The 13,378-nt window shown below is 38.1% G+C and overlaps 1 protein-coding gene across 1 annotated transcript; it reads right to left on the minus strand.

Annotated features, from left to right (window-relative positions):
• Positions 1-10: 10 nt before the first annotated feature.
• Positions 11-13,296, minus strand: WDR88 (WD repeat domain 88). The gene is made up of 11 exons (XM_088536491.1): positions 13,144-13,296; positions 12,394-12,504; positions 9,556-9,644; positions 7,770-7,833; positions 7,147-7,285; positions 6,039-6,168; positions 4,506-4,690; positions 3,292-3,374; positions 2,163-2,231; positions 1,688-1,780; positions 11-249 (listed from the first exon to the last, which is right to left on the minus strand). The coding sequence occupies exons 1-11, from the start codon at positions 13,294-13,296 to the stop codon at positions 112-114; spliced, it is 1,254 nt and encodes a 417-aa protein (XP_088392617.1). The 3' UTR covers positions 11-111.
• Between the last annotated feature and the right edge of the window lie 82 nt (positions 13,297-13,378).

Genomic DNA, 13,378 nt, shown 5'->3' on the forward strand with positions numbered 1-13,378 from the left:
AGCAGAGCAAGTTCAGAAGAAACCCATAGCTTTATACAAGCAGAACATAAAGATGTAAGCACTCCACTTATGTATGTAATTGTGTTAACATCTTGGGCCTGCCAGATGAGTTTAAAGATCAGGAGAAACAGAAGGTGGCAAGGGCAAAACATTTCTCACCGGAGAAGAGAGACGACAGAACACGCACTTGTTTGTCATTTCAGAGCCACTGCAATGCAGGTAGGAGAAAGGTTTTTCACATTCTTCACACTAGTGCAAATATAACAGAAATGATATTTCGGTTGATCACTGGTGTCAGCAATGCATTAGTTCACTCGCCGAAGCTCAGTCATTTATACACACCTGGATGCAGGCCTGATTTCTCAGATGCACCCACACTTACAGCTTTCATAAACTTGATATAGAGCTAGTGCTGCGCAGAATTTACTACCATGGTGCACATGTTTTCCCGACTAAAGCTGTATTTGATGTGGACTGTGATAATGCTTTAACTAATGCAGTATCTTGCTTTATTTTGGGAGCAATCTGATGAGTATCCTGTTTTTAACCCTTCTGCCTTGGTGTTAATGCCTGGGGGCCAGAACAGTGTCTTTGTTTGCTCTTCTTTTTCTCCTGGCCCTTATCTCCTTTATCTGACTTAATAATTTTGAATAAAAGTATATGTAGTGGGACAAATTTAAAAAAAGTGGGGGGGGAGGAACTACCATATAATACAAACATTTTGAGCAAAATATTAACCCACTGTAGTTGTGGGTAAGACACCTTGCTATTGGTTAAATGCTACTGAGGACATTTGAATCAATTTCTCTGAGATTCAACACTACATTGGTTACCAATTCACTACTTGTAAAACTATTTTCAAAGAAGATAACAAGACATATTTTTCTAACATTTCTATATGTTAAAATATCTCCAATAACTTTTTTTTTGTTTTGGTACTAAATTGTCTTATCAAATGATAATTTCAGGAACGTACATCATATTTTCACTGCTGTCACCTTTCCAAAACTTATTTAAACATCTAAAAAGTCTGATAAAATACTAGATTCATACTAAAAATAAAACACATACAATGTTATTTCTCATTCAATTTCACCTAATGGTTGTTGACAGAGAGGAAAACATACATAATTATCTCTCAAATCTAGTACCAAAAACAATTAAGAGGGTTATAATAAAAAGCATGTTTCAATAGCATTAAGCTTTTTAATGCTTCTTTTTCCTAACATCAATCTACCTTATAATTCATATCTTAGAATCCAGGACACACAGTCTGGGTTTTGAAAAGAAATCCTTCAGAAATTGTGTAAGTCGATTTTGTTCATGAGCACACGAAGGTTGCTGCCATGGACAACACTCCTAAATAGGTCTATTTGCAGACATATCCAGTGTAAAAAGTCAAAATGTGTTTTAAAATTACACATGAATGGCTTACTGCGTTTTCTAACAACAAAAATACACTTGCATATGAAAATTGGTTTCTTTACCAAGATTAGTGCTAAGAAAGAAAGGAGCTGCTACTATCACATCCTTCCCATAATAAAGGATTCAAAGATCTTTGCAAAGAGAGAACAAACAAAATATATCTGTTTTCAACTGGCAAATCTGATAGCTTCCCTCTAACATTCAATTTTAATGTCTAAATATGAAAAATATAAGCTATTCTTAGACAATAAAACGACAGAACCTGAGCTATTTTTGAGCCTCTTGCTTTTCTGCTCTCCATCACTGAAGGAAGACGATCCACCTTTTCCACATTCCACAGCCTCAAAGTAGAATCCTAAGAAAAAACATCACTTGTTTTGGTATGTTTGCGTCCTGCCAAAACAGTAATTTACAACATTTTAATGAAATCTTATCACCTATGTAATTTGAGTTATTAAACACATGCTGAAGTAAAACTCAGGTTAGAGGTTTGGTTTTAACTATCATTATTTTGGAAACAATTTTAGCAATCTTAACACTGCATATGTGTATGTAAAAAACTACAGTTACCCATTCTTTTAGGAATTTCTGTAATTACTGAAGATGATCGCTGATTACAACTTACTTTTATGAGGAACTTTATCTTTTTTTCTAACAAATACTGAACACGAGGGTTGAAACCTTCAAACCCATTTATAGTATAACTCTACAGCACGTATTAAGAAATGAGTAAATACCTTTGAGGCAGAAATAATCCATTTCTTGTCTTTGCTGATTGCAACATCTGTCACCCAGTCCCAATGACCCTACAGTAAAGCAATAGCAAGACCCAAAGAAAAAACTTTATTGCTTTTATGATAGTAAAAACAACTATCTGTACTGTAAGCCCATGTCAACATGCAGTGAGAAAATTCTTATCCATGCTGCTTCATGTCTGGATATGAAAAAGATATTGCCATGAAGCTCATGTTTTCTTATATATACACCTGAAAAAGTGACTGCTCTAATCTCCGGAAAGCAGATTACCACTTGTAGCAATCCTAAATCCTGAATCTATGCAGCTGCCATGAGTTAAAGCCCCATTTCTGCATAGTTTCCTTTTGTTTTTCAAATCTGTTTGCTAAATAATTATGAGAGAAAATTGGTTTCTAGCGCTCGCAATCTAAAAAAAAAAAAAAAAAAACAGAGAAGACTGTTTATCATGTGCTAGTAGAGAGAAGAGCTGTGAGGAAAACCAGCATTTCTGCAGAAGGGGACCAATTTAGAAAGCAGGCCGAGCCTTGCAGCTCCCTCCCATGGCCTGGTCCTGGTACCAGCTGCAGAGCTGATTGGGGGTTAACAGCACTGAGTTACCATAAGAATAGGAAGAGGATATAAATCACAGTACAAAGAAAGTATTTACTCCAGCTAATGGAACTAATGCCTAAAATCCCTAGAGCTTAAGAAAGCTTAGCACCATCTTATAGAGAAATGCCACACCTGAGAAATACATTATAAAGGATAAACATACCATTTTTCCAACAGAGAAAAAGGCAAACATGCATACATGAAATGTAAGTGCCTTTTTTAGAGCAGAATGCTCTAAAATTAGAGCTTTTAAATTTAGTTGTGAGCACAGAATATATTTACGCCAAGACATAGATACTAAACTCCAGTCTCCACAGTTGCAAAGATACTACCATTTAAACAGATGCCTTCTCATTTTACAGGAGTTATACTGGCTGCTGGGAACTGGGAAAGTCCACGGGGTTGTACAGGTGCAAACACCTGTGCTGGAAAGCATGCAGCATGACTGCTCAGAGGGTTTAATCAGTACCTTGTTTTGTACCTTCTCATCAAATTAGCAACCAAATAGGAACTTAGTACCTTCAAGCTTAGTTTTTTACAGCCTGCATCTGTATCCCATATAGCTACAGTTTTGTCATATGCTCCAGATACAAGAAGTGATGCTGAAATATAAAATGAGAATATTGTGTTATTTGTTTGCTCTGTCATGCAAACGAATAATAGAGGCTCCTTCCAACAGTGAGTCAGACTTATTAATAAAATTTAAATAATGAACCACTAGTCCTGCCTTAATAGGATACTAGAAGTTCCTTTCTGCTTTTTTTTTATTGGTCTCTGTTTTTGTGACTACTAAATGTAAATCTAGCAAAGACAAAAACGAGTGAGGACAAATGAGCAAAAATTTTGTGGACTTATAAAATTTGCTGTTTGTTTATGAATTTGAGGTTCCTACCTCACAAGGCTCTGTTTGGGTAGGACTGCAGGTTAACCAGGCATCAGCATGCCAAGAGTCATCCTTACCGCAGTAGTCAGACAGGAATTTGCAGAAGGAAACAGCCAATTTTAAATGACAATGTATGGAAATTCTTATTGGTCCATCCCAGTAAAGAGGAGAAAAGCTGTTTCAGTATAAAGCAACCTGCAGTAACACTGATTTAATGTTTGTGAAGGGACCAGCATTTGTCTGTTAACTCCTGAAAGAAAATACATAGGAAATAGCTCCCTCCAGCCAAATACAGGTAACCTGGAAAGACCCTCTCTTCCCCCTGTCCCTCGAAACAGTGAGGAGGCAGCAAGTTCCAGGTGACAAATTGTCTTGCAATAACTCATAAATATCAACTACTTTGAACCCAGGACATGCCTTTGTGCTCTATCAGTGTACCGGCCAACATACCACAAGGTTTTTCAGAAGTTCCACATTTTGGCCAAACGCTGTTTGAGTTATGAGTAGCTCTATTTCTGGAGGTACAATGAGAGATGTACCCATTTTCCTAAACAGAACAGCCCAGTGAGTTTTTACTGAACAAGCATTTAACTAATCTTAAATATTAAGAGAATACTGGCAAGTGCCTTGTTAATCTCGTAGCAGAGCACTGTGTTTTTACTTTTTTGTTATCGTTGATTATACCTCTTCATGGGTGTATCAGTCAAGCAGAATTCCAGTTGTCTGATTAGGCTGAACACTTTTAATTTACTAATTAGATGTACATATTTTTTCATAATTAAAACATGTTATCTTGAAAATGAGAGTAGTCACTTGTGTTTCATCTCATGTGTTCTATAAGATAACTCACCATCTTGGCTAAAAAGACAAGAACTAACAGAACCCTCATGTCCTTGGTTCAAGGAAGTAGGTCCACGACATCGAAACTCCCCTGTCTTTACATCCCATAGTTTTAAGGTTCTGTCCCAGGATGCTGTGCACAGGTAACGACCGTCTGAGGTGAAGCAGCAATCTGAGATAGCGTTAGTGTGGCCTCTGAAATACAGATGAAAAACACTGGACTGGGGAGTTTTTGTAGCTGTTATAAATCCCTCGGACATCCTCCTGCGAGCATCTGTCTCCACCCAGTAAAGCACTCTGAGCACACACTGAATTTTAACCACAACAAGACTGAAGTCTCTGGAACTACTAACAAGCCCAAAGCTGGCATGGACTTTAAACGTCTTCTTGGTTTAGGTCACTTTGCAGGATTTAACCCTAGCTGTTCAAGGAGAAGTGAGCACCTTTTACTGCTGGTGTTGTTGATGTTTACTACTGCTGTTGAATGCAGCTCAAAAAAAAAAAAACAATAGCTGCAGTACATCTGTATTTTATTAAAAGTTACTGATGAAGTCACACAGTATTCATTAAATGAGCAGTATGCATCTCTTGCTATATATCTCTTGCTAAATTTTAAATCACTCAAAGGAAAATAATAATCAATTCTATATTAAATTTTAACTTTGGAAGCAGTGAAATCTGTCAGAAAAAAAATCTGAAATCTGCAGTGGGGAAAAGATCGTGAGCATTTCTTACAGGAAACAATGCTGTAGTCCCTGCAGTTTAAAAGAAACATTATTGCAATGTTCCAGATTGAATTTTTCATCCAAAGTAATTCCTCATCTTTTAAAAGACAAATTTATTACTTTAAGGGCAGACTCTTTCTAATTACTGCTTTATAATTCAAAGCTAAATTGGTTAAGATTGTTAAAGCCACTGCTAATATTTGTAACAGCTGATGTTATCTCCATTGCTGCATTCTTCTCTTCTTAAAATGATAACAACAGCTTAAATAGACATAATGTTTTAATGTAATATTGACTTCTATGAGAGCTGTAAGGGCCTGGCCTGGGAAGGTTCGGGAGCTCAGGTTCAGCAAGGCTTTTGGCACCACGAGTGACATAAGAACATGTGATAAATCATCCTTTCTCAACATGGAGATATGTTTTCCTTTACCTCCGCATTGCTCTTTGCTCCACTTCATAAAGCTTAAAAAACTTTTAATATTATTGAGAAATATTATATTCTCATTTGTTAATGATTATCCTTTTTTCCTAATTAGTAGAAAATAATACTGGAAGTTTACAATTCACATGCCATCTTCCTACACTTGCACATACTATCTTGGGCCTTTCACGGTACTTATATCTAAGAAGCTAGAAGTTCTGAAAATTAGCATTAGAAATGCTTGCAGGTAGCAAAATATAATTTTAAAATTATTTATAGAATTAAACAACTGCTGTCTATTTTCTCTTCTACAAATCTTCTCAGAAATCACCTTGACTGATAATAGTAGAAGATGCAAATAATCCTGTGCATAATGAACTACAGTATTGTTCCTTACTCTTTAATTGTAATGGAGGTGGATTGTGTTTTCATATCCCACAGCTTTATTGCCTTATCATACGATACCGTAGTCACTCTTCGGTTATCAGGATCAAAGCAGCATCTCGTGATCGTACTCTTGTGATGACCTGTACAAATAATATTAAACGAGATTAGTACCTGTTTGCAAAGCTGCTTCTCTGTTTTGAATAATTACCTCTGTACCTCAGAGCGCAGGTCTGCGAGGCAGAAATACCATTTGGCCAGTATCTAGGCATCATTCTCTATCTCCCAAGCACTGTAATTGCAAAATTCTGTTTGCACTGGCTAGGGCTCTCCTCAATGAACTCTCAATGAAAGAAGGAAGAAGGTGCTTCCCATTTACTGCAGATAGTCTGAATTAAGAACATGTACCCAGGCAGCTAACATACACATCTAATATACATGCTGCTCTGTAGTAATTTGCTTATCAGCTCCTCTCCCCAGAATAAGTCCCTACATGTGACACCAAAATGGCAGTGGCACTTAACTACTTAGCCTCTTTGGGAGCACTTAAGCAGCTAATTACATTTATACAAATAGTCCTATTACAATAATGTAAACAAAATATGTTCTAACAGTGTCATTTTAAAGAGGAAGTTCTAATGGAGCTATTATGAGCCTTTTGCTGCACATTTTATTTTTAACCCCCAATAACGTGACTCTCAGGCTCTGATTCACACTGATTCATTCAGAAGCACGCTCAGCATATTCTGATCTTACATTCATAAGATGGCTCGTGTATTTAGGGCTGATACTGGAGGCGTGCCGAACTCCCTGACCTACAGTCCTCTATAGGAATATGGCTGAACTGAGGTCTTATTAGTGAAATTATCTCCAAAGGAGAATTACGCTTCAAAAAAAGAATCAGTACTGATCTAATTTTGACCCAAAATCTCAGTTTTATAAGTCTACTCTGAAAAATTCTCGTTTTAATGCCTTAAAAGACAAGAAAAAATAACCTCATTTTGCCTTTCCCAAGGAAGGATATGTGAATCTGACTTTGAATTGACTGGCCTTTCTAACTTTTTTGTAATTAAAAAAATTCAAGAAGTACACAAACAAGATGTAGAAGTTGTAAATCTTACCTTGGACGCGTGCCATTACTGTGGCACTCACTGCATCAATAATATGTATGGCATTTTCTCTATCGGAACCAGAAACCACATATTTACTATCCCAAGAAATATTACAAGAAGTTACAATGCCTTCATGTTCTATCGTCCACTAAAGAAGAAAATAAAAGGTTTCAGAAACATGTTTGGGGGTTAGAAATACAACTGCCTTACTGTAAACACTTATTATCTGCAAGCAAACTCAGAAGGAAGGCTTTTGTTATTACATGACTTGATATTTTTATGTGCTGGTAATGCATTTATACTCTATTTTTCAGTCAACTTTTATTTCTGGACTAGCAATAAACTTAAAATTATTAGGGCTTCCCTGTCCAAACCCTAAGATGTTAATCAATCATAAAAATATTTTATAAGGCAGGTTGTTATTACTATACCCATTTGCATCTGCAGTACCTGGGGTTTGTTTAAGTGACTTACCCAAGATCAAGCAATTAATCAGCGTCAAGCCCATATACCACAACTACATTATATTGTGCTAAAAAAAAATGTTTTGTTATTTCTTTCTCAGTAACAAAGCAATGAAGCGGAATTTTTTAATCATACCTCCTGCAAAACATACTCAAAAGGATACATACAAGCATTTTTCCTGTTTCCATATCCCAAGCCTTGACAGTGTTGTCATATGATGATGTTATCACTCTAAAAATTATGTTAATGAAAATAGCAATCAGTATTTTAACTTAAAAGCATGTATTCAAAAAACACACATTTAATTCTGACGATCATTTGACATCCACACATTGACCAATTTAATATTATTTTTTAAACACTGCAGCTGAAAATATTGCCTAGCTTAGTTTAAAAAAATGATTATTTATACTTCAGGTAGAAGCTAATACTAAAAATAATCACTTATTTAATTTGCAGGGCAAGCTATCCACTCATTTTTACCTCACACTATTATAAGATGTTTAATCATTCCTAACTTTAGAGTATTTTAAAGCCATTATGAGGTCTTTTCTGCAATGAAAGTGAAGTGCTCTCGTCACTACAGCCCTTTTTGCATTTTTAGTGGTTATGTTGCTGGGTAACTGACCCTCTGCCGCAGACACTGCTCTGCACAGACACAAAGCCACATTACACAACAAAGCCATTCAGTCAAGTTTACCAGAACCTGGCAGGTCTCCATGAAACGGGAGGTCAAAATAAATGTGTCTCCCACAGTGCTATTAAAATATCCCCAAATATCTAAAGTAACATTTATTCTGAATGTCACAGGATATAATGAACATTTTTAGTATCATCGTGGCTTTTTGTTTTCAAGTTCTTGACCAAGTTCATAAACTGTCATTTTTATACACTTTGCCTAAGATGCTTAATGCACTAATACTCTCACAAATAAAAAAAAATCTATATTATATATAATTACATTATTTAAAACTCTTATTTCCTCCATATCTGTATATTCTTTCTACAGTCAACAACCTCTGCTCCTAAATGGGCATATATAACACAAAAGGAGACATTCACTCTGTGAGCTGAGAGTATTTTGGCTTGGGGAGCAGCCTGCAGAGCACCACACAGTGATATTCTACTTGCTGTTCAGCAATTTCAAAAACATACACAATTGCAACAGGCAGCTCAGCATACCCACTATTCATTGACCAAAAAAGTCAACTTTCCAACCTGAGAAAAAACTATTTAAATTATGACTTTAAGATAAAATATGCCAGCTAGTACCCCTGGAGGCACTGCATGACCTACTTAACCAAATGTTAATGCTGCAGTCCCTTTAATTATTATGTGCACAGATTGACACCAGATAAAATGCACTTCTTCTTGAGCTGACAGGACAGGCTTAATGGAAAGGCTGTAGAATATTAATATGCAACACAGAGAGAAGAGAACTTTTACTAAGGTCTAAATATCACTGACAGAAGGACCTCTGAACCGAGGCTAATTCAATGCTATTCTTTTGGCAAGAGCCCTGCATAATTCACCAGCTGTATTAGACTTCCTTTTTTTTTTTTTCCTTTTTTTTTCTTTTTCTTTTTTTTTTTGGCCCCAAAATAGGCTATAATCTATTAGAGTATTTCAACATACATTTAAGGAAATAAAAACATCAAATACAAAGCATAGGTAGAAAAGATTTAAGAGTTCCAGTACAAACTGTTGGTAACAACAAGGTGAGACTAACGGCAGCATGTGTAGGTGAAGACTCCGGCAGCAAATAGATGCTACAAGGGTATGGGCATGTAACATGTGAGATAAACAAGAGTTAGGAAAACAATGAAAGAATTGGAAAAGTAACTGTTTGGTTCCATTTTTTTTCCAGTATGTTTGGACATGCAGTAAAATCGAACCTTAAATCACACAAAACACCACCTCTCCCCTTTTATAAAGTTGTAGCAGAAAGGTCACCTTTTATCATCAGGACTCACGTTGCACTCAGATATTGGGGCTTTGTGTTCTTCTTCAAAAACTTGGATAAGAAAACCTTTGGCAACATCCTTAAATAGATCCAAAGGAATTTGGTTAGGAAATATTTTGCTATTCTATGAAAAAATCCAAAGCTCCACAAAAAAATGAAGTTATCTGTGACGTTAGTCTCATCAATATCATCTAATCTGAAAACATAAATGAGAATTTGCTCTTGCCAAATTGCACCTCCCCAACATGGGTCACAAACACTGCTGGTCATTCTCACCAAGGCCACCAGGCCGGCTGCGTGCTTGGATTCCCACCCTGCCTGTGCCACCTGCTTCTGCACCAGCTGTGACTGGGTGTCCATGTCAAAACTGTCTTTTTATTCCGTTTGCACAAACTAACCCAGAACTCCTTAATTGACCTAGGTATTACCGCAACGCAGATAAAGATTGATACTGCAAAGATTATAGAACTAGTAATACATAAGGGAAGCATAGATGAGTTCTAGCTCATACCCAGCAAACTGTCACCTCTGTTCCTATCCTGGTTTTGCAGCTCAAGTGAAACCGCTACGATCAAGTGGGCTTCTCCCACAACAAATCATTCCTGCTCTCCTTTATGTATGTCATCTTCCTGGGTAAACTGTATTTCTCGAGAGGAAATGAATCTCACACCAACGATCCAAGTCACCCATTCATCATCTCTGATTTGCTCTTCCCTTCCTGCTTCATTCCACCTGCTTCGTTCACACGAAAACCAACATAATGCGTGATGCTCCCCCAGAACAGATTGTCCTGTTGGCCTTTCATTTACTACACTGCTGTCTTGCCCAGCAAAAACGCAGGAATTCATGTGTCCTCCTTTCCACTATCCTCTCACTGGATTCAACGATGTATCCTCTGATCTTCTCCGTCACCTCTCATTTTTCATAATCAAGGCACATTTTATTGCCTTCCACTCTAAAAACAAGCAAATAAAACTAGTGTTCAGTCAAACCATCCACATACTAACCATCATCGCTAACGCTATCAAACCAGAGGACCGTAGGTGCTGCCTGGAGTTTGTTCTTCCAGCTTCAGCATGAAACCTCTTTAAACTGGCTTGAACATTGGGCATTGCTGAAACCACTCACAAAATCAGTAGCCATTTATTCCTGCTCAAAACTCAGAAAAATACTCTCGTCATCCTTCTTGAAAGCTCCTTTGTACAGTGAAGATGATGTTTAACCTTCTAAAATCTTGATTTATTTCCCATAACTGTTTCTCATCTCCTTTCCCACCTACTCTGCAAGAATTCCATGAAGATGGTCCTCTCCTCTAAATTTCTCTGCCCGTTTCACAGTCTGTCCCTAATTCCTATCTCTTACTTGCTGTGCGTCTCACTTCTGCACAGCCTTTCCTATTCAAACATAAGCTCATTTGCCATCCCCGAACTGACAACTCACAGATCTACCTCTACTTACAGTTCCTTCTACCCATATAAAGATCTCATCATCCTCATCATCTCAAGACTGACATAAATGAAACAGACATCTTGATCTATCACACCCAGAGCGCTACTATCTCCTTCCCATTACTGTTATCTGTCACACGGAGTTGTAAGTGTTTTCAGGATACAGCCATTTTTTGCTAATTTATGTAAAGTCCTAAGTATAGTGCAGTGACTAAAGCCTCGAGATTCTGCAGTAACACAAATAAAAGTGGATCGAGTTTTACAAATGGATCACTGTGCGTCAACATATACACAGAAAATAAACAGAGGGCTGTTGACATGCAGAATAACTCAAAGATCAAAACATCACAAGATTATCCATCATACCATATCAAGAATCATACCTTCATGCAGGTAAATAATCCTCTGTGATTATTCTGATTATTTCAACTAACTCTTTGCTAAAATAAGTACTAAGAGTTTTCAGAATCTGTCTGTAATCAGGTAACTGCCCTCACTGCGTATGTGTTCTTTCACCTGTTTTCAATATGTGAAGAAAATTTTGCACCTCTGCCTCCTCTTCCTGCTTTTAGTATGAACTGTAAAATCTCAGCTCTACAGCAGTTGCTTCTTCACAGGGACTTCCATTTGAGGGAGCTATCCTGCCAAGTTGGCAGCTCTCAGCAACGCAGAAGACTTAAGTGAATTATTTTTTCACTTTTTCCCTTATTCTCTGTATATGTGTCAATGTCCTAGGAGTCTAAGAATTGCCATTAAAAATAGGTATGCCTCTATAATGGAAATTAAAAAAAAAAAAAAAAGAAAAAGAAAAGATAGATCAAACTTACCATGTTCTTGTTCTGCTCTTCTGAGTCAGAGAGCCTGGCAGTTAGAATTGCACTTCTAGTCTTACCTACTGTATCTACTGTGCCCCTTACTCATCTTTATTTTCTATAGGATGTGTGTGCACTATGAGTAATACACTTCATGTTCCCAAGAGTTACTTCCAATGCTTTCTCTTTACACTCAATCATTTGATACTTTCTCTTGCAAGGGAAAAAAAAAATGAAACTCCAGAATGAAATTACCGCAGGCCCCTGCGGCCAAGGCTGCGCTCCCCTGAACTCCAGTGGCTCCAGCTGTTCCTGTAGAGGAGCAAACTAGGCTGGTTTAATGTTGAAAAATGTTAAAAGTACAAAATAGGAGTTTTTTTTTTATATGGTAATTTAAAAATTTTATAGACCAAATTTTTAAACATCTGTAAGTTATCTTTAGAAGGCCTCTAGTTGAGTCAGTCAGTCTCCATCCCTCTATGATATTATTTATATGATATTACTTGCTTGATTTCAGCTTTAAGATATCCTGCATTTGGAAAGCATCTTTGCTGCATTTATAACATACCCAGAGCTTCACTGTTTTATCGTAAGAGCATGAAAGTATTTTTGTGTCTTCAAAGCAAAAATGGCAGGAGCTCACAGTATCGCTGTGTCCTCTTAAGATTTTAAATTGGATCTGTAAAGGAACAAAACACTTTTTCGAGTATTTTAGCTGTCAAAAACTAGTTTGAAGGAAAGTCCACAAGGGGGAGCAGGAAAGCAATAATCCACACAGAGGTGAGGGCAGCGTTTCTGGTAGCAGGCTGGAGCCCATGAGGTAAATTTCCAGAAAGAAAGGTTCTCCTGCAGTTTGATTTTCTGCGGGGAAGTAGTTGTTCCAGGCTTTGTTTCCCCTCGCCTCCCCAATTCTTACTTTGCTCCATCAAAGTAAGATTTAAACCTCATTCACATCCCTCATGTCCTACAAAAAACCTGCATTACCTATTGTGGCTAGCTCTTGGATCGCTACACACCAGTACTTTAAAGTCTGGGGTTATACTCTTTAGCCAAGTCCCCTGCACTTCATACATTGTCCAAACAGGTATTTTTAAAAAGGCTCTTCCACATTAACAGCAGTGCCTGCCCAGTCCTGTCCAGAATACATGTCATGAGCTGGCACAAAACCCCCAGTGGTGCAGAACCCAAGGCATCCGCGTCTCACCGCACGTGTGTGTTGAGGAGGAGCTTTTCACGCCCATTCCCCACCCCGAGACACAGAGAAACACCAAAAATAAGGAAGAAAAAGAGAAAACTAGCGGTGTGGCCGGGCTCCCACAGGCTTCCCAGGCCGTCCCATGGCCCTGCTGTCACCGTCGCCCACCTCTGCTGCCGGCTCCTGGTCGCCCCAGCGGCTCTCGGGAGGGGAGGCCGCAGGCTCTGGCTCCGGCCCCAGGGCTAAGGGATCCCCTCGGGAGCCACCCGCTGCCATGGGCTCCACGTGGCAGCGCAGGCCCCACTGCTGCTCCCCGTGCTCCTCCCCAGCGCAGCCCCGGCCCCGGCTCCGCTCCCAG

Source organism: Tinamus guttatus, unplaced genomic scaffold (assembly GCF_059628265.1).
Source record: "Tinamus guttatus ecotype Peru unplaced genomic scaffold, ASM5962826v1 Tinamus_guttatus_pri_ptg000674l, whole genome shotgun sequence".
NCBI lineage: Eukaryota > Metazoa > Chordata > Aves > Tinamiformes > Tinamidae > Tinamus > Tinamus guttatus.

Excerpts from the sequence above, each read along its gene's own strand:
- WDR88 (XM_088536491.1), bottom strand. The coding sequence starts at position 13,296 with ATGGCAGCGGGTGGCTCCCGAGGGGATCCCTTAGCCCTGGGGCCGGAG. Across the intron at positions 6,169-7,146 it reads AGTAATGGCACGCGTCCAAG|GTCATCACAAGAGTACGATC; the intron begins GTAAGATTTACA and ends TTATTTGTACAG. Across the intron at positions 4,691-6,038 it reads ACCTCCATTACAATTAAAGA|AGGCCACACTAACGCTATCT; the intron begins GTAAGGAACAAT and ends TCTGTATTTCAG.